Genomic DNA, 21,501 nt, shown 5'->3' with positions numbered 1-21,501 from the left:
ATTGCCTTTAACCAAAGTGTCTTATCATGATTGAAAACATTTTAATAATGAATGGTGCAGTGAGAACAAAGCTCCTAACCTGGATAGTGTTGGTGCCACAGTACAGGACAGCACCAATAAAAGTGGATTATATAATTTAGAAGTTCATAAAAAGAAATGTTCTTTTGAAATGATGACAATAGAGAAAAAATGCAGTTTATGTACTAAATAAAATGCAATCAAATAGTTGGATGAAGACTGCTCAGGTGATAAAAGTATTGATTCATCATCTAAATATAATTAGAAAACATGTAAACACACTATAAGTGCTGCAGGTGCTTACATAAAGTGCAAATAGACAAATAAGAGAAGCTATGAATATGGACGATACAAAATATTCTCCCAAAAAATAATCAGAATTTCACTTGGCTTTTTGGACGTATTCTGCCTGTTGCTTGCTACCAGTGATAACACGTCAAACCACCACTAAACTAAATGATCAGGTGTTAACAGACCGCATGGACATTTCACATGATGAAGTGATGTCACAGCAAAAACATGCTAGAGATCCCAGCATACATTTCCCTCCCTCATTGTGTGAGTCCAGCTCTCTCAATCAAGATATCCGAGTCCCGCTACGAGTCCCTGATTAACACCACTGCTTGTGTAGTTTTGTTTTAACCGTCCTCAGTTAAATGAGAAATTAAGAGGCAAGAGATAGAGGCTAATAGCATTTATTAACCCAGCGTGAACGGGCAGCAGGGCGGCAGCGGTCCTCCACCAGCCCTGTCTAGTCCTGGTGGCTCAGTCAGCGTGGCCCAAAGAGGGAAGTGGAACATAATAAAACCCAACAAATGCACCCAGCTGATTAACGCAGCCCTGTGGCTATAGTAATTATCCCTCTCCACACTCCTCCAGCAGACGAGCCAAACAAGTGTGTGGCAGTGAAAGAGAAATGTGCAAATGATGGATCTGTGGGATTCAGTGTCTATAGTGAGCTTTACGTAAGTAGTTGGATAACGACATATTTCTGTTGTTGTGGCTGAATGAGAAGGTGGAAAAACTTAAAACATCCAGTATTTTGTCCTGGTTTGCATTATCTGTGTACAATATTTTAATTTTTACAGTTAGGGTTCAAACTCCGTATTAGATGTGTTTTGGCAGAGGAAAATAAAATTAGTACTTTAAATGAAAAGGACATCCAGAAAGGTGCAAAACAGAAACATTATCAAACTCTTTGTGTTTCAGCCAAATTATTATTTCTACTTTATCTAATTAATTACCTTGAAGATAGAGTTGTGCGCCACACATTGCTCCTTGTTCCTTAATAGAAATATATTTTGTTAGTTAAATATCAGCAAGTAAACATGCATCATGATATAATTATAATATTTTTACATACTGTTTTGGATCATGGTCCTTCACAAAACAAGAGAGATAATAAATATCAATCTCTAGATTTTTTTTTCTCCTTATTAATTATTCTACTGAGCTGAGAAATAAAAGACGGCACAGTTTGTTCAGTCATAATTTTAGTTGTTTACTTTATAAGAGAAAGGTGTCATTTGCTACCATTCAAATATAAACCAAAAGTTAATAATGCAACAAACACATTATATGTAAATAAAAACCAACAATTACTAAATAAACTAATGGAGTTTTGATTAATTTCTTCTGTTGTAGTTTTTCCTTTTTTTGTCATTAATTTGATTAAAGCAGCCATTGATTGATTTATCTTTAACGCGTGGCAGCTCTTTCACTGGTGTTCAGTGGCTGATGTGAAATATGGGCCAAATAAAACTTTACAGCCATCAGGTCCATTGCAAACTATAATGCTTCTTAGTAATTCAAACACTTCTACTGTGGCAGCTCACTGATCGTTACATCACACCGAATTAAGGAAGCTACTTCACTTTCTGTTATTCTTTTTTGAAAAATATGTCATTTTGTTTGTTGATTGAAAAAGCAACATCAAATCATACATTAATTCTGAGTTTTTTGTCGTTCAAAGTCAACATTCAACAAATGTCATGAGTATCATCTGCAGTTCATCCTGTTGTGTTTTTCTGCTCTGCTTTACTTCACTGAGCTGCTTGCTGAGCCACCGGGCCACACGTGATACACTGTGTCTCTGTTCAGAGGTCAGAAGGTCAGACATAAAGGGCCAGTTTGCTCATGAATCAGGAATTTAATTACATACACCCAGTGTGTCCCTCAACCCAGCACAATATGTAATTACTATTTATTGACAGATAACGATTAGTTCTTTTTTCGCTTTTCAGAAACAAGCTGCTGATTGCAACGTTAAACCTCAGTGTTTCTGATCTTCTGTCGGAAATGTTTCGGTCAATTACAATTCACGTTTTATGTGAGTGTGTATGTGCACATTCAATTGTGTGTGTAGCTGTACTGTATAAACCTATATTTCACTTAAAACTTACTCCAAAAATAAAGCTGATTCCCTTTTCCATCCATCTGTTCTCTGCTAAATTAAGGCCACAATCCAGTATTCAGAGGCACTGGAGATGGGGAATACATCACTGAGAATAAAAAAAAAAAAACAGCAAATGAGAGCAAATTTATTATGAAAACATACACTGCTGTCTGCAAATGCACAGTAGTTAGATCCCAGACTGGCTGAGATCTGCTTAAAGAGACACTCTTGGTTACAGAGCTGGAAATCTGTTTTGCTTAAATACAGACTTAATGATTGGATTACTGTTTCTTCGTTTGGCGATAGCGTGATAGTAGGATTACAGACTGTGCGCTCAATAGATTTCCTGTCAGATGCCATGAAGCCCGGTGTTCCCTCGCTGTGTAAGCCGGCTGGCTGAGAGGGAGGGAGGCGGATGAGCCCTGGACTTACACTGTGGCCCACCTCAGAAAACTGGCAACACAAACACAGCAGTGGAGCTGAAAATGAAATGCAGTTAATTTCTCAACTGAATGTACTGTAAAACAACATTATCCTATATAAAATGTGCTACAGTACAGAGAGTAAAGGCTGAGGATTTTTCCAGTGTACTCCTGCACACAACTTCATCATAAATTTCAAATGGAAAACAGAAAAAAACAGCACAGACAAACATTTCCACATTTGTTTTTTTATTTGATTAACTTCTGCTCCAATATTCAGCCCTAATGTGAAATCATACATGTCATCTGAGCATTTAGTCTCTCTCCTTTTCTCTTTTCTCTCTGCCTCATTAAAAACATAAACATATCTCTTCTATTGATTATGTCTGGATGTCTTAATCAGATCAGTGCAATATCCTGGTTTTCCTCTGCAGGAAAGTACATTAAATGCCAAAATATTGATCAAAAATTTAATTGAGAATGCACAGCTCTGTTATTAGAGCAATTGGGCCTTTGCTCCTGTGACTTTGATATGGACTGACATGAAAAGAAAACGTTCAAATTTATAATTCCTGTTATTTAAAAGACGGTTGGGAAACAGAGTCTGTCCCGAGGCTTCTGGCGACACGGCAACGCTGTGATCAATAAGAGTGTGTGATGGGTTTTGTATCGATCAGGAAAATGTGGGTTGATGAAGTGGGTTGGGGGTTTTGGGGAGGAGGAGGAGGAGGAGGAGGTGGGGGGTGGGGGGGGGGACGGGGACAGTTTGCTTCTCCTCTGATGGCTGCCACATTACACAGACGTGGTAAAGATACACTCAAACTTCTCTGTCATCACCGCGCCTGTCGTCATCATTATTATCATTCCTGTCGAGGTCATCAACACTCTTAGAGTTTTTTTACATCCTGCCTCTGTCGGGATTGTTAGATCTCTTCTCCTCTTAACAGTGTGTTTGGTGAAATGCTGTGGGAAGCAGCTGGCATTACTTTAAAGGAGGGCAGGCTGTGGAAAAGCCAGATCCACGGTGGAGAGGATAAAAGAGTAAAGAGAACAGTTTAGCTCTGTAAGCTGGCACTGAGCCCTTTAAAGCACAGTAAACAGACCTGTTTAAATCACCCTCAGTCGACGTGCTGCTACTTCTGTTGCTTGTCAATTACTACTGTACTGCAGCTGTAAACACCAACTGTGACCCCACTGAAACTGAAACTCCTATCTCTATCTGTCTATCTATCCAAGGGGGGTGTAGGGGTGGGGGTGGGAGGGGGGGAGTCTGTGTGTCTCTGTGTTTTGCAGCGCTCCCTTGTGAATGACTGGACACCGACTGGTCGCCCATTAGCCCGTCCCCTCCACAGTAATCTTTCAGTCACATTGGCTGCTGCCAGGACAGCCCTCCCCAGGCCGACCAATGGCAGCTGCTCCATATGCAGCAAGCCACGCCCTCCTCCTCTTAAAGAGCCCCCACGTCTTCAATGGAGACTCAATCCCCTCACTGACTTACTCAGCCTGAGTGCGCTCTCACCACTGCTGCTCTCCATCCATCTGTCTCTATCTTTGATTCTCTCTGTCTTTACCCGTCACTCCCCTGATCTTTATTCTTCCTCCTTTCTTTACGCTTGTTTCCTCTCTTCATCTCTACCTCAAGGTTCTTTTTCTTCTTTCTGATTCTCCACTAAATCCACTCTTTGTCTCTCTCTCTCTCTCTCATACGTACTCCTGAGTGTGCAGCACCTGTGTGTGCAGACTGGAGTTTGCTGGGCCGAGGCAGGAGCTTTTTATTTTTTTGTGAGTGGGTGTGTGTGTGTGTTGAAGAGGGGAGGGAGGGGAGACAACACCCAGGAACACCTGACCAACATTTCATCAAGATATGTGGAGACTTAGGAACTGATCTCCTCTTCCAGCCTTTCCCCAGCTGTTTATTTATCTTTTTTTTATTGCAACACCTGGAATGCTTAACGTGGACTGATGGATGTTTCCGAACTGTGCATCCCTGACCCCCTCTGCTACCACAACCAGTAGGTGCATGTCCTTCTGCATCTTTTCTCCATCAGTGTTTATTTTCCCATCTCTACTGTTGTTTCCATTTTAGATTCCACGATTTCATTTGCTTATTTGCCTTTATTTTTATTTAAGACAGAATGAAACCAGAAGCTAAATCTGTGTGTGAGTCATTTGTAAATTATTTTTTGTGCATAAAGTAAACGACTTTAAAAAATCAAGAAGTTCCTCGCACTATCTCAGCTCCACCTCCCCGTGTACGGGACAGCAGAGCTCAGTAGTGCTAGTGAGGCTGCAGTAGCGTAGCCCGCAGGGAGTCCAGGTCGGACTCTTGCCCTACAGCTGTCTTGCTCTGCATCAGGATCCAGGGTTTAACCTCAGCCACAGGGAAGAGCCAGAGGCAGATTAATGCGGACGACTATCCTCTGGCAGCAGCCGGCGTCCGACGGTGTCCTAGGGAAAGAAAACTGTGACTGTAGTGTCACCCAGTGTGTGTGAGAGTGTGTGTGTTTTTGAGAGACAGATAAACAAGATTATATTTGAGGAGACAGATAACTGCCTGCCTGCTTTTTGGTTAAAGCTTTGTTTTCTTTTATATGGTCTGTGATTTTGCACTTTACTTAATTTTGGTGCTTATGATTAAATCATGCTGAAATTATATTGAGAGGGAGGAATATGCACCAAAGTGGCTTTATGTGTAAAGAAAATACAGTTAAATCTCTTTAAATAGGATTAAAGTGCTGCACAGTGCTCGTACACATATTGTCATTGTGCATTTAGTTCATAATTTAGTTCGTGAGTGGAGGAATTAAGCAGCTTGTTTTACAGTAACTAAAAGAAACTTAAATCTCAAATGGAGCACCAGCCTGTCGTGTGTCACTGCTACACTCCTTGCATGCCTAGAAAGAGGATCTTTTCTTTTAAGCAAATATGACGGGCAGACGGTTTGCTGGGATCCTCTTTATGTTAAGCTGTAGATGGGATTGGAATGGTTTAACCTGCTTAGCACTTTTTACAGGACTGTGATTAGGAATATTTCAAACTTCATTAGACTCTCTACAAATAAAAGAAAATAACCTCTGTAATGTTCAGTAAGTGTATTTTAATTTTGTACAGTTTATATTGGCGTCTGAGCTGCAACTGTAGATAAAATCAAGTGTAAAAAGCTTATAAAAGTGAATTAACATAGCCTCGTGCTGCAAATGTCTTTTGTGTCGACTTGAGAAATGATACAACTTTTTGCAAACAACAGGAACTGTTTTTATTACAAAAGATACGTCATAATTATTTTAAAGTGGTTTTATATTTTGCAGCATTGTCATATTACCATTTTATTTTGGTATTTTAGATTACTGGCATACAAGATTGCACTGAAGTAACATATGGAGTAATTAACTATTCAAACTATTTCAACAGCGCAGTAAAATGTATGATACACATCATGTACATGAAATTAATTACTACAATCAAATGAGTGACAGAGTATTTCTGAGTGAATGGACATAAATTGTTTCAGAAGTATATTGTTTAACCACGTGTTTAGAGAATTTGTCAGTTGTTTTGATCCCTCACTTAAAAGTAATAGATCTGGATTTCATTTATTTTTAATGTGTTTAAATAGATCAGTTTCCTGTACTGCCTCTTAAGGCTTTGACATTCAATATTACAACTCCTGTGCAGATCGCAGTGCAGTTTAAAAAAGGCCACAACCCGGAGCTCTTCTTTTTCGCATAATCATCAATTTCCAGAAGCTGTAAAACAGCGTTTAATACACTCCTATTGAATTAACAGACGGCTTATATTTTTTTATTACATGTTAAAAACATTTTAAACTGAATTTAAATGATAAAAAAAAGATAAAAGGTCAAATCTTAGTGTGTACATTGTGGGTTTGCTGATGGGTTTGTTTGTATACATCTGCATGTAAACTCTGCATATATGGATGCGTACAAAAATATGCGTGTGTGTGGGCGAGTCAGTAGCTGGTTACGTATGTGTATGCATATGTGACTGTGTGCACAGTGTGTGAATGTGTAAATGTAAATGTTTTGAAGCTCTCAGATGTTCTTCTCTGTTGACTGGAGGACCGTTGGGTCAGATTTGATAGGACAGCACTTTTTATGACACACTAATACCAACTTTACACAAAACCCCCACAAAGTAAAGTAGAAATGCAGATGTTTTACAAACTCACCACCCAATAATAGAGTTCTTCCTGAGATTAATGCAGCGGCACGGGTCTCCCCACGGGTTTGCGTGGGTTTCCGCCGGGTGCTCCTATTTCCTCCCACCATCAAAGACATGTATGTTAGGGTTAATACTCCTGTCAGTACCCCTGACCAAGGCATTGCCAAAAGAACTGGAGTTGGTCCCCGGGCGCTGCACTGCGGCTGCCCACTGCTCCCAGTGTGTGTGTGTGTGTGTGTGTGTGTAGGATGGGTCAAATGCAGAGGATCAATTTCCCCACGGAGATCAATAAAGTACTTCTTCTTCTTTATTTAATTGTTATGATGAATATATTTTATTAACGGAGCAGTAAACTTTAATAAAAAGTTATTAATAAAAAAAACATGTCATGACTATAAACTTTAGGAAACTTGTACACTCTTTATAGCAAAAGTATATTTTAATCAAGGTTATAATATGTGATATACAGTAAATAATCCACGTACTATCATACAGTTTACCAACTGGAAGTAAATGTAGCTGTACGCTGTAAATCTCTGCTTTTAGTGTCACATAAAGCTGTACATAGTTAGGTTTGGCTTCGGGGGATTGAATTAACTCCTTGAGGACTTTTGGCTCAGTGACCAACCTTTTGGCCCCAGGTGAGACGTCTGTCGACTGTAACGTCAACTTCTCACACTACATCTCTGCTGAGGACGTAGTGTGAGACACACACACACTAAAATTAGCTAATCAGGCACCTCACATTATTGTGAGAAATAATTATAATATACTGTACGCACATATATATCTATTTAGACAGTTTGTCCTCTTTTGACCCTCTTAATCGATAACATAAATGACTCACGGTTATAAATCTAGTCGAGGGCTGGTTATTGCCACAGTGTTTCCTCTTAGTAAAAAACAAAATAATAATAATTGAAAAATGTTATTTTATATACATGTAAATACTATGCTAAGCTGTTTAAATGTTGTGAACTTATGATTTAACCTTTATAAAATATCCACATGAGGAATGTTTTGGTCTTTTGTGAACCAAATTTTAATAAAAAAAATTTGAATTGGTGTGTAATCAAAATGAAAATAGGCTCTAACTTTAAGTGTCGATTAAAGAACAAGAACTGGACCAGAGTCCATTATATTATATATTATATTAAAATCTGCCACTCTGCCTTCATTGTTTTCAGTTTGACACCATTTGAAAATCCTGAAGAGAGAAAAATTCTGGAGGTTTTTTAAAGTTTTAATGAAAGACACATCTTTTCTTCAACACCTTTTATATCTTCATTATGAAAAATAGATACAAGCTTTTCCTGTTCTTTAAATATTTGACAAGTAATTGTTTGCTAATTTTAAAATGATGAACCTTAGTATGTCTCTGTGATAAGTCATAACCGTTTCACAAACAGCATCTGTATTCTGCTGACTTTCCTGACGGTTTAAATGTTGTTTAGGTTCAGTTTGCTCCAATAAATCAGACCCATTTTTCTGTTGTTCCACCTGCTGTTCCCATAGGTGCCCTTCACAGGCAAACAAATAGGAATGCATAAGCACAAGCGGTCAAATGTATGCACACACACACACACACACACACACACACACACACACACACACACACACACAAACACAATCATACATACATACACACACACACACGTGTGCGCACATACAGATGAGACCAAAGAATCACACACTGACCTGGGATCTAATTTTAGCGGCGCCATATCATGGAAACACCTGACTGTGTCTGTTAAGAGAAACACAAAATCTTATCATGCATTGCATTTATCATACTGCTTATGCACATGGTCCTTTTGTGTTCATAACACATCTGAGAAATGTTCCCATTGCTCACCACAGATAACACACATATATATAATAACGTTATCTAATAAATAGATTAAAAAAAATACCATAATCTAATCACTTGTTTTGTGAGACATGACTAAAGAAAACAACTTTATATTTCATAAATGAGACATTTTAAAAATGCTCAGTTTGGTTTTAATATAAAACTGTTTTGTTTTGGGGTTTTTTTGTGTAATTTATTCATCGCCTGTTTTAGAGGAACATTAAACTTTAAATAACAACAGAGAAATTGTGTGATATCATAAAAAATACAGTAAATCATAGCAAATGATTTAAACCCGTGGCGTTAAGTTGCTTATTGCTGTGGGGCAGTAGGCATTGGGTTCAGGCATTATAAAATGTAACTGGAGGTCTCCTCAAGCTGAAATGTATCTTACTGACATGCAGAGTATTGTTATGTGCCAAAGTTGAGATTTTACATGGTAGCTGCTTAAGTATGTCTGCCTCATACAGTATTTTGAAACAGATTTATGAGGTGATATTTGATATCTGTATAGGATTTTCCGCTCTTGCTGATAAATTTTAGTCTTATCGCTACTTCCATATGTTCTTCAAAAAGCATTTCTGAGCATGTCAGTAATAGTAAACTGAATTTAAACGTTTCTGAAAAGCTTTAATTACTCAAGTTCTGGTAACATTCATGTACTAAGTTTACTGCTTCCAGCTCACCGCTCCGCACTGCAAGGAAATAGCTTTCCCTGCACTTTAAGTAACACAGTCACTGTTGATTTGTGTCTGAAAATGGATGAAAATTATTAAAACACCCTGGTGTGATGTATCCCATCTTAAAGTTGACAAGTAAAATCGACTGGGAATGGGCAAGCCAACAGAATGTAAGAGTCCACTGATGGATGGAGGGAGCAGGTGGTGGGACAGTGCAGTGTTGTGTTCACATAGTGGGGAAAAAATGCTGCGTCCTTCCAACTTTTCTTTAATCGTCAGCATTGAGCTTTCATGAAGATGTTGAGGGAAAAAATGACCAGAGACTAAAACAATTCTAAAACATTTAAGCCCACCGCTGTATTTTCTCATGACATTGTTTCCCAAGTGTTCAGTGACATGTTTATTAATGGCAATAGCTGCTACATACGAGGGTGCAGCCCAGCAGTATTGGAGGGTGGTGCTGGTTGACAGCATCAGAGGAGAAATAACTTCATTACATTTCATGACCCCCTCTTGATATAGATATATCCTTTAGGCGGGCTGTCAAGGACTCTGAATTCATCAGGATGTAGATGGCTTGCTTTTTTTTTTTTTTTTTTTTTTCTTGCAGCCACTACTCAATGAAAACATGAATGTGGCTCTCCTGGGCTCAGGCTGAATGCAAGCTTCTGAGAGGACTTCTTAGAATGAGTTTGTTTTATTGATCAAATGAAATTAACACACACACACACGCGCGCGCGAGAAGCAGTGCGTCTAATCATGGAGTGTGGGTCAGCCAGCATGTTTAATTTAATGGGCCTCATCGTAGCTTCACGAGGTCTCACATTGTGAACTTAATTCCTCTTCACCACGTTAATTTGCATTGTGTCAATTGACCGGAGCGCTTACTGTATCAGCTTGAGTCTCACTTGAAATTCAGTCCATGCTCTAATACCATTAGGCAAATGCAAAGTTGTGTCATTTACACATTTGTTAAAAAAAAAGAAAAAAGAAAAAAGAGATAGAGAGAGAGAGAGAGAAAAGCCAATTTGCACCAGACAAGACTCGCTTGTGATTATCAGTGGATGTTATTAGTGTGGAGAAGCAGACGTTTGAAGGTTATGTTTCTGGGCAGTAATTGAAATGCAAAATAACATTAGGATCGATGGCCATCTCTGTTTATTTATGAAATCAATATCGTAACTGTCCCTCATGAGTCCCCCTCTGATTCCCAATGACGGCTTAAGTCTGCTCGTTTATTCTTTCTCCCCCATAACCTCCTTCTTCTGTCTCTTTTTAAAAGGCAGTTAGGGGTGTGTTTGACTTTGCAGAGAGAGCAATTTCCTGGAGGTGGTGGACGTGTATGTAGATGGGGGTTGATACTCCAGGTAAGGAGTCTTCATCCATGTGGGAAATCTATGCAATCTCTCCTCGTGGCAGTGACATTGAAGAGGCCATATGCTGAAAGTTGTGTGTGTGCGTGTGTGTGTGTGTGTGTGTGTGTGTGTGTGTGTGTGTGTGAATCAGAAACAAAGTGTATCTGCTGTGCGGTACAAAAGTACTTGAACTTATTAACTTGACCAGCAGCGGCAACATTTAAGTAAAGATTTAGTTTGAAATTAACAACTAAATTTACAGCATTGGGGTTCAGTTCATTCCACCTTGAGGACAGAAATCTGTGGTGAATATTCCAAACATAAGATCCACTTACTCAGCAATCATAAAAGTGTCCAATAACCCAAGACCTTCTTGAACAACGGTATTTGCTCAAGTAGCCAAGTAAGTGCTACTTAAAGGACGGCTTCACCGATTTGCAAGTTGATTCCTATGACATTAAACTTTTTTCTGTCTCCCCTGTAATAAAATATCCCTCTTCATCCAGCTGCAAATGTCTGCAAAATGATGCATCTTTTGTCACCTGGTGGACTTTGCAGATCTGCCTTAGACTCCTCATTTTCAGTAGTGGTGCCTTCAAGGATGGTCAAAGGTGGGTCTCTCAGAACACTCCGTCGACCGTGTTACGCCAGCGATAGGGAAAAGCTAATATATCACACTAAAATATCGTACTAAATACTTTAAAATATCAGTATATTTGGAAGAAAAGTAGTTTCAAGATACACGGCCAAATAGCGCGCTGTGGAATCAGACACAACAGAGTCTGGAGGAGGAAGCGATCACCGGAGCTACGCTACAGCCATAGCCTGACACACAAACATCACAGTGCTGAGTTTCTCTGTGATTCCACCGACAAAGACCTAGAGAATTTTCAGGTGGACAGAAAAAATGAATCTAAGACAAAAAAAACCAACTAGCTTTACAATATAATGTCAGGGCAGAGAGGTGGCGCCACTATTACAACGTATGAGGCTGAATATCATGCTGTGGAATCAGACAAAACAGAGTATGGAGAAGTAAGCGACCAGCAGAGTTACAGCAGCAGCCGAAAGAGAGGTGCCAGAGCGGCTTTGCAGCATCGATCGGTGCCCGGTGAGGATCGTCAGAAAGAACGGAGACAGAACTGAAAACTCTGCAACAAACTTCACGGTGCTTCGGTAAACCTGAATTTGTTTTCTCACAGAATATTATATCGGACTTTGCCAGCTCTGAGTACAGAACAGCACAACAGCGACTGCGTGTTACTTGTAACTTATGTGGCTGCATCCAAATGGAGCACAACCTGGTCCCGGTTCCTCATCGTCCAAAGCGATAAAAGAAACAGCATTTGTTTGCAGTTTTTCACCTCTTCATCCATGATTGTTTCCCAAACCAAGCTGAAATGGAGACCGCAGACTCAGAGGTGTTTTGTCCACTGGCACCGATGTGGTCTGGCAGCATTCTGGCTCGTGTATCGGTAAGTTTGCAATGATCAACATAACCAACTCCAGCGCGCCATTTGTTTTATTGATCCTTACACACCGGTATGATATATCCAGACTGACGAGGAAAACCTTTTTTTTTTAATAAGCCTCAGTAAAGAGATACAACGCTGCTCACTAATTTTGTCTTTGCTAACCGGCCACCCTGCTGGGAAACCCACCAGCAATGGGTTCAGCAATGCATTCTGGTTGTTGTAGGATCCTTGAGAGCAAAAGGGGAAGTTACGGTCTTTTTATCAGTTTTCTCTAGTCATAGGACACCAATTTAAAAAATAATTGCACATTTCTACTACATAGGTGACCTAGTTTCAAAAAAACATCATATTTATAGCGGTGAAATTTCCTTTTAAGTAAGTGCTACACTGCTTTAAATATTTACCACAGAAAATTGACAAAGTAATTCACACATAAAGCACAAAACATGAATGTCAGCTTTAAATTACTTGTTGCAGATACAATTAGTTGATTGACAGAAAATTAATAGGCAACAATTTTTAAAATTTAAAAATTCTGTGGTCCCAGCATCTGAATATTTGGTGGTTTTATGATATGCTTCACTATTTCCTTGCATTTTATAAAGCAAATGATATCTGATTAACCAAGAAAAAAAAAGCAGGTTAATCAATAATTAAAATAATCATTTGTTGCAGCATGCATATGTACTGGAACATACATAAAAGTATAATGAAATCCATAATATAAATATATAAAACCAAACCAGCACAAAGAGTCAACCTGCCACAAACAGAAAAACAATATAACAAAATACAAATTAAACCAGGAATAACATTTAAAAATGTCCTCAGTTAGGTAGTATAAGTGAGTCTTACAAAGTTTTTTGAAAACTGATTGATTGAGGTAAAAATATCCACATTTTAAGGGCAAAGACAGCAAAAGTGTGGTTATCCTTTATCTTATTCAGAGCTTATTAGCAGATCGTAAGGAGCTTTATGGACTCAACAATTCAGAACCTGACAGGTATTGACTAGAATTTTATATATTAATTTTAAGTAATGGAAATAAGTGTGGAGCCAGGTGTGTTTGTGCTTAACTGACACTGCAGTGTTAGACATGCACAGCTTACGGATTTTAATAACTATGTGCCTTATAAACGTATTTTGACTAATGTCTCTTCTCTAAAATCCGACTACATTATTAGCAGCAGTTTATGAATCATGCATTTAAATTTTTAGAGCACACACACATATTTTGATGACCTTCATTTGTTCCAACGCTATGTCACGCGCATGTTGTTGTTACTACTTAACACTTCAGCGACACACGCTACCCCATTTTCCCGCCCGCCATGACCATTCATTTCCCAGACACCTCTGCTGCGGACTAACATTGTAATCTATGTGTCAGGCAGGAAGGGGCACTCAGTTTAAAGCTGATAGAGTTTGCCCCAAACAAGGACAGCCTATCATAGAAAGATTAATGAACTAATTTCATGCATGGCTCCTTGCCTCTGTCCTTCTGCGCTTCCATGTTCAACTGTGTGTTCAGCACCATGATTTACGCTGTGTTCCTTGCTACAAGCTTAACCCCGAGCTCAACAATAATATTTCCCCTCAGTGGGAAAATACATAGTAAAATACGTAGGACTGGATTTTTAACCTTTCACTTGTCAATTCAAGGATAGCATGAGGTCATTGAGGAGCTTTGCTTTGAATATGCATTTTGGGTTTGTTTGGGGTTTTTTTTGTTTTTTTGGGGGGGGAGGGGTTTGACTGCTGGTGAAAATTTATTGTGCTGAAATTCGGAGGCTGGAAAACATATTTCATGGTTTAGAGAAGAGGTGGATGGATTCAGGATTTATGTAGGGAAGCAGGGGATCTACAACACTGCCAGCATGAGGAGGAATGCCAAAATACACACACACAGGCACACAAACATTTGAGATTTTAAGCTGCTCTGGTGGGACATTTTCACACCCATCATACTTTGGCTCAAAAATTCAAAAAAAAATAAAAAGCAGCGGTCACTTCTCTGAGCGTGTGATATTTTGGTGTCGGTCATATTGAACATTCTGGACAGAGCTCTCCGGTTTTTACATGGAGCAGTGTCTAGACGCTTTCTTTCAGAAACCTGTGTGTCTGTTGTTCCGAGGTGTCCATTGTGGGACCGTCTGGGCCTCTAAGAACAGCAGAACACAGAAAGCAAGTGACCTTCACGTCTGTCGGATGAGTCTTGCTTGTCTGCTCGGTTTGTACCATTTTTCTGCGCGGCGGAGCAAACACTACCTCATTAGATATTAGGTGCAATGTGTGTGTATGTGTGTGTTGCCAAGGGAGCGGGGCGGGTTGAGGAGAGTCAGGCTGCGCTTAGAAAACTCCATGTCTCTTTATTATAAGAGGGGGAAACCAAATTATAAAACTATGAAGCTATTTCTGTCTGTGCGAATTGGTGGTTTGAGCCATTATTTCATTTCGACAGATTTGAAAGGACCCATTAGAAATTTCCATTAAACCTAACAAAAAACATCTCCCCAGCGTTACTGTGTGCTAAGTGTGGAATGAACTACTTTTTACATATGCCACAATGTACTATTCCATAGGGAATCCCCCTATCTGGCTGCAATGATGTATTAACTGTTACCACGCCGCTCTCTCCAATTCCCTGAAATGAAAGAAAATATATCTTCCAATTGACTATAGGTGCATTCTGATTGCTAACATGATTTAACTTGAGTCCTGTGAATCTTTTATAAACCTCAATAGCCTCAAAATGAAGACTAACATAATGTTGTATCGCTCCATCTCGAACTATGTTAACAGTCCTGACTGATTAAAAATGCATAAGGAATGTCTGGGACCCGTAAGAGGAGGGTTTATTTTTTCATGCCTCATCTGGAACAGGAAGGAAGCAGAGGATCAATAGATCTGATCTGGACCCAGGGGTAGAGGCTATCTCCTCCTCCACCCTCCCTCCACCTGCTACCCGTTAGCAGTTAAAAGAGAGGTTTCATGTTGTCAGGGCCTGATGACTTCATGGCTTTATATAAACACTTATGCAAAGCAGCAACAGGGGGAAAATTCATTCCTAACCACAACACCAAATTTGAAAAACGGCTCTCGGTAGCAAAGGGCAAAAAAGTTTTGAGGAATCTGGCCGGCATTAGCTTGCTGTTAGTTTCAGACATTCTTAACATGGTTTTCCACCGCTCTCATCCAATATTTACAACTCACCAGCACGTACTGTTGCACCGAAGTTGTGTAAGATCGGCCCCAACTGTGACAGACAGTGCCAGCAGTTCTAACACCGACCCAGGCCTAATTTCATGCTTTGTTTCAGCGAATATTATTGAAGCTACTGCAAGTATGACAACATACAAAAGCTTTGCTGCCTTGAAAAGAAATAATTGTCTGACAATAGTAGGAGATGTAGTTGTTGTTTATGTATGTCATGCACATACAAGTGATTTACAAGACTCCATTGAAAACAGAGAATTTTGTATTTCCTCCAAGAGCTACAAATAAAATAAGCCGTAAAAAAAGGTTTCTTTTTTAAAGCACAACTCAAGGTTTTAGCAGTATCTGCAGGAACATTTTATTTTTGATAATATGTAGTAATTATTTTGAAACTGAAATTGCTTTTTATCTATTAGCAATATTTTTCTTTAACTCGGCCTGTTCCCAAACTTTATAATGAAATTTGTGATTCAGGAACTTAATCCCAGGTCCCTCTTCCTCAGCCTCCCAAACCTCCCACTTAAGTCCACCGTAACCCAGCACCGTTCATTGGCAAACTAACCGGGACTATTGATTGGGTCATGTATTACCCATGATCTTCCATATGCTGAGTGTAACACCTCTCTCCGTCCATTAAAAGCCTTCTGAAGTTTCATTCATTCATTTACTTCTGGCAGCCGACCAGTTGTGGGCATTGTAGTGCAAGATGTATGGGGCATCTGTTGACATGGTCGTTAGTTACCATTTTGCCTGAGAGAAATAAGCTGCTGTAGTATATCACTTCGCATTCCAACACATTAATGGTTGTGTCTGTAACACAATCTATCAAACTCGGATGAACCGGTTACATTCAGGAGCGGAGTGCTCCATCACAGCTGATGAATCTCTCACAGGATGATCAGGCGATGATGGAGGAAAGCAACGCTCAGTACATCTTGTCAGACTTGTTAGTGGTGATAATTTCATTGATACTGCTCTTTTCTGATGTATATTTCCTTTTATATGAAGTTCTTTGTATCTCTGTTCTTTTACACAAACATAACTTATTTTCATGTGAGGCCCCATTTACATATCCCTGATGTCTGAAAGCCTTGTACTTCCAGTTTTGGTCTATTTTTTTACTTCATGCTGTCACATTGATTGAAATATTACATTTTGTCACACTATGTATCACTTTTAAAATAATCACCAAAACTAACTGCATCTCTGGCCTCATGTGTGTTTATCCAGGTTGCTAACCAGAATGCCCTCTGAAGACCGGCACCTATCCTCGAGCTGTGGTTCTTACGTCAAAACCGAACCTTCCAGTCCTTCTTCCTCGCTAGTAGACACCGGCAGTCACCACAGTCCCAGTGGCAACTCTGACGCCAGTGGCGGCTACATTAACGGCGGCAGCGGACGCTCACACGCCCTGGACTCCCCGCCAATGTTCAACCCAGGCATGCTCGGAGGTGGTGGCGCCTGCCTACGCCGCTACGAGGAGTGCGCCGGTGGCGTGGTAGACGACTCGCCAATCAAGTGCGAGTACATGCTCAATGCCATTCCCAAGAGGCTGTGCCTAGTGTGTGGCGACATTGCCTCAGGGTACCACTACGGGGTGGCCTCCTGTGAGGCCTGCAAAGCCTTTTTCAAAAGGACGATACAAGGTATTCCCCAACTCCTCTTTCAGCTTTCACTGGCTCACCTGAGCTGATCTCCAGTGTCTTTACACTCTCAGTTAAAACTGAAAAAAAAGGTGTTTGCAAAATAACCCTTTAATCCAGGTGTACCGTCACTTTTGCCACAAAGGTGTTATTTTTCTATGGTGATCATTATAAATACTATTTATCTTAATTATGATACTTGTGATTACCAAGAAAGTACATTGACCGGATAAGGAATCCATTGTGATTGTCATGTGTGTCACGTGTACCTCAGAGCTGGTGTCCAACTGTCTGCTCTTATGGGTTTAATACGACGTAGTGATTACGAGTGTCTACAGCAGGCATTAGACCCAGACTGTAAATCTGCTCTGGGTTTTGATTTTTGATGTGTTTGCATGCGAATCGTACGTCTGGCATCGACTCTGCCATGTGCGGGAACTATTCCAGAATAATCACTTGGACAGCAATAATATGCCACAAACTGAGATGCAGATTTTTTTTTTAATTTCATCTGTATCATTTGTGACTGTGGACATGGACTTAGACAGCAGGTTAAAGAGGCCTTGGCCACATGAATACAGGTCAATCTGAAAAAGGTTTAAAAAGGAAAGATTTTTGTCCAAACACCTCTGAATTACCAAATCAATACAAAACAGTAAAACATCAAAAAATGTAAAAATGCATCGCTACTAACATATGGTAAGATATGGTAAAAACTGTGGCTGATGTGATAAACATAGCTGATTATTTCACTCTGTCTTCAGAGTAAAGCTCGTTCTGTTGCCTTCAACACTCTCTGTAATCACTTTTTGTGTTTCACTAGAGCCAAACACGCTTTACAGTCAGCTTTTATAGCTTCCTGTTTCTGCTGTTAGACAGCACAAGCATCAAAAGGAGAAATATTTGACAGTGATAATGTTTCCTGTTAACCAAGATATTTCTTGGGATGCTGAACAGAAACTATTGATAAATTCTACAGGGAAATGTAAAGTATGTCAGTGAAAACACAGCAGCGTGTGATTTGCTGTGTTGACATAGAAAATAAGCAATCAAAATAAATTTAGATGCAACAGAAATTTGACTTCTTATTAACTTTACTGATAAGTGGACAAGCGGACAGCATAGAACAACAACAAATTTCAAATTTATTCACATGGGAGGGCATTTTTGAAACATGTGGGAATAAAAAAATATTTTAGATGGCAGGCCAAACGGACAGAAAAGATGCATTTTTAAATATATCTACATGAATGTGGACATTGTCCGAGACACCAGCCACTCACTGTCACTTTGTTTTTTATAGATAAATGATTACGAGCTGAAGACAATGTGTTTTAGGGATTCATTCATTCAATATGTAACATAAGAGCATCTTAAAGTGATTCTGAAAAAATGAAATGAGTTGGACAGTTTTAAATGACTCACAGCTCTGTGTTGTTTTGATAGCTTAGACATTTCTTTGCTGTTACGTTGATGTGAGAAATTTTAATTTCCGCATTTTATCCATATCTTGAATACCTATTGGTAGTCTAAAGGCTGCACACGCCTCAATCCGACCAGCTACACTGTCGGACTGTAAATAGTGCTCATATGTGACTTTGTGTTGTCTTGCACAGATCCCCCCCCCCTTCCTCTTCTTCTTCCTCTCGCTCTCCTTCGTTGGAGGACAGGCCCGAAATGAACCTAATCTGTCCGTCATTCGTCCTGAGCCGCGGGAGCTTCAGTCAATAACAATCAGTGTTGGGTGACTGTAATTAAGAACCAGGCATTTCATTGGGAGAAAGTCAAGAAAGGAGTGTGGGAGGTGTGGATTTGTTCTTTGCCCCCGGGCCTTACAGCACACACCCAAGGGGGAGGACACGGGGGCCAATTAGAAGCTCAGGCACGTGTTGTCAGGGCAATAACAGAGGAAGGGGAGAGGAGAGAGAGAGAGAGAGAGAGAGAGACACTGAGGAGTCCTCTAAATAAGAGGCAGAGGGACAAGGGACAGGGGACGTGGTCATTCACTGAAAGGAGAAGCCGCTTTAATGGAATGGTAATCAGGAAGGGGGGTCCCGGCCTCGGTAAAGGAGGAGGACAAGGAGAGGTCCAGCCTGAGTGGAGATGAGCGCGTGGATAATAGCATGGCATAATAATATATCAAAATTTAGAGGGAAAATAAGAGAGGTTAAGGAAGGATATTAGAGTGGTTGAAATGTCCTTTGAGAAATAAAGGTGGACACAAGACCTGATTAACTAAGAGGGTATGCCGACAGTGAGCTTTTAGAGGTAGGCAATTTAAGACTATTCTGGACCCCAATGCAACCCCCCCCCCCCCCCCCCCCCCCCCCCCCACTCATACACACACATACATTCACCAACACACACACACAGGTTATTTTGATACATTCAGGCATAAAATGTTTTCTTTAATGACCATAAAATTATTGAGTCAATGTGACCTTTTCTAAACTGATGAATTTCCTCTTTATTATTTTTGCACAATATGTTCATAAATTTAAAAAATGATTCAAACTTAACTTAACTTATACATGAAAAGGTCTGTAAAGAGAAAAAACTGAGGGAAACCTATAACTTACCTGTGACTATAATTCCATGCAGCAAAATTACAAGCAGAGTATGTAGTGTGTTCACATTAGGAAACTGATAAAAAGTTAGCCTGGATACTAAACAAATTATTTTGAGTGAGCTTTTGCTGTACACTACTTCCCCACAATGCAACACACAAAGGAGATGAAAAAGCTTATCAAAGCTGCAAAACATTAGAATAATTTGTGGATGATGGTGAGACAGCACAAGAAAGATTTTGAAAAACAAAAGAAAAATAAGTATTAAAACTTAAATCTTACTCTGTGTGAAGTTTAATTGAAAGTGGCATTTCAAAATTGCAGTTTTATTGACGTCTGCCAGTGGACATTTTTTATCATTTTTTATTAGTACAAAATCCCAATTCCATCCTACATATAGTATGAACTATATACTAGTTGTATGCAGTATGAACAATTTACTAATTTTCCAGGTAGTCTACAAGAAATTAATGTACTTCACCATTTTGTACGAACAAACCAAACTAACAAGTAAGTAAACTAACAAACCATAGTATTGCATTGTGGTACAATAGTGAACAACAACAATACATTTTTAAAAAATCATGCGTTTTTAATATGTGTGTTCTTCAATTAGTATGGATTTTGTGCACAAAATCATCTATGATTTCTTGCACAAACAACATAATATGACAGTAAGTATATGTTACATCCTTTCAGTACAGAAATTAGTATGTCATATGGAATTGGGACACAGTGTGAGTCTTTAAGCGTCTCTACACATAAGCACTGCACTGTACTGTAATTTTCCCTCTGCCGTTTAAAAGACTTTACCCACCCTGAAACCAGCAGCAGCCTCTGCCAACATCCTGGCGTGGTGCCCCAAACCCCTCACTGTGCATGTGACCCTGCTGGCACCATCGATGCCAGGGATCCTGACAAATGTTGGCACCTTCTCCTTGACCAACAGGGGGTTATGTGTGTGTGTGAGGGTTGAGGGGGTTGGGGGGGGGGGGGGGGGGTTAGATTTGGCAGATCTGCAACAGACAACACCTGGTTTGCTGTTTTTAGGTACCATTAATACATCTCTGTACTTATGGGACATTGTTTAAACATTTAATCAAGGGATTTGGATACTTGAGAAAGAGGATTTGTCATTGGATTCTTGGGGTCACGTCAACTATTTGAAGTGAGTGTGTAATGGTCCGAAAAAAAATGTTAAGTGGTACCTGGTGAGAAAGACAGGCAGCGGTTACATGGCAGCGGATTCAATATGTCTGCATTTCTGGCTGTTTTTGGAACCGAGTGATTAGATTGCATAGGAAATATTTCCATAGTGAGCCGACAACCGACTAGACGGACTTGAATAATATATCAAGCTTTGCTACATGATATGGGAGCCTTAGATCGGCCAGTCTAGCAGCAGCTCTTGGTCTTTACTTGAGAACATTATGCAGCGCACTCGGCTGTGCGTCCATCTCATAGTCCTTGTGTTGTTCAGGCAGGGCAGCTTTCCCATCATCCTTTAGGTGAAGAAGAATGGGCTGGATGGGGTTGTGGTGAGCCTTGCAGAGAGGATGCTCTGCATTAATGAAGCTAATTTATCTGTGAATCAAATGGGGGTGGGACTCTTGGGCGGAGAGGCACTTTTTACATGTCCCATCAAAATGCCACTAAACCCCACTCTCCTTCAGGAGTGTCACATGGGGTCACCTTG

The 21,501-nt window shown here is 39.9% G+C and overlaps 1 protein-coding gene across 2 annotated transcripts in view; it reads left to right on the top strand.

Moving 5' to 3' along the window:
* esrrgb (estrogen-related receptor gamma b) overlaps positions 1 to 21,501 on the top strand; it is a 99,929-nt gene that overhangs the window by 48,115 nt on the left and 30,313 nt on the right. The window contains exons 1-2 of one of the 2 annotated variants that reach the window (XM_067571651.1): positions 4,280 to 4,847; positions 16,826 to 17,241. In XM_067571651.1, coding sequence (XP_067427752.1) covers positions 4,798 to 4,847; positions 16,826 to 17,241 — 466 coding nt within the window. In that variant the 5' untranslated portion in view covers positions 4,280 to 4,797. Of the gene's footprint in view, positions 1 to 4,279; positions 4,848 to 16,825; positions 17,242 to 21,501 lie in introns of those variants that run through there. The other variant, XM_067571652.1, reaches the window with a different exon arrangement.

This window comes from Thunnus thynnus, chromosome 18 (genome assembly GCF_963924715.1).
Source record: "Thunnus thynnus chromosome 18, fThuThy2.1, whole genome shotgun sequence".
NCBI lineage: Eukaryota > Metazoa > Chordata > Actinopteri > Scombriformes > Scombridae > Thunnus > Thunnus thynnus.
Note: the sequence above shows the minus strand (reverse complement) of the source record. Positions and strands in the feature narration are given on the sequence as shown.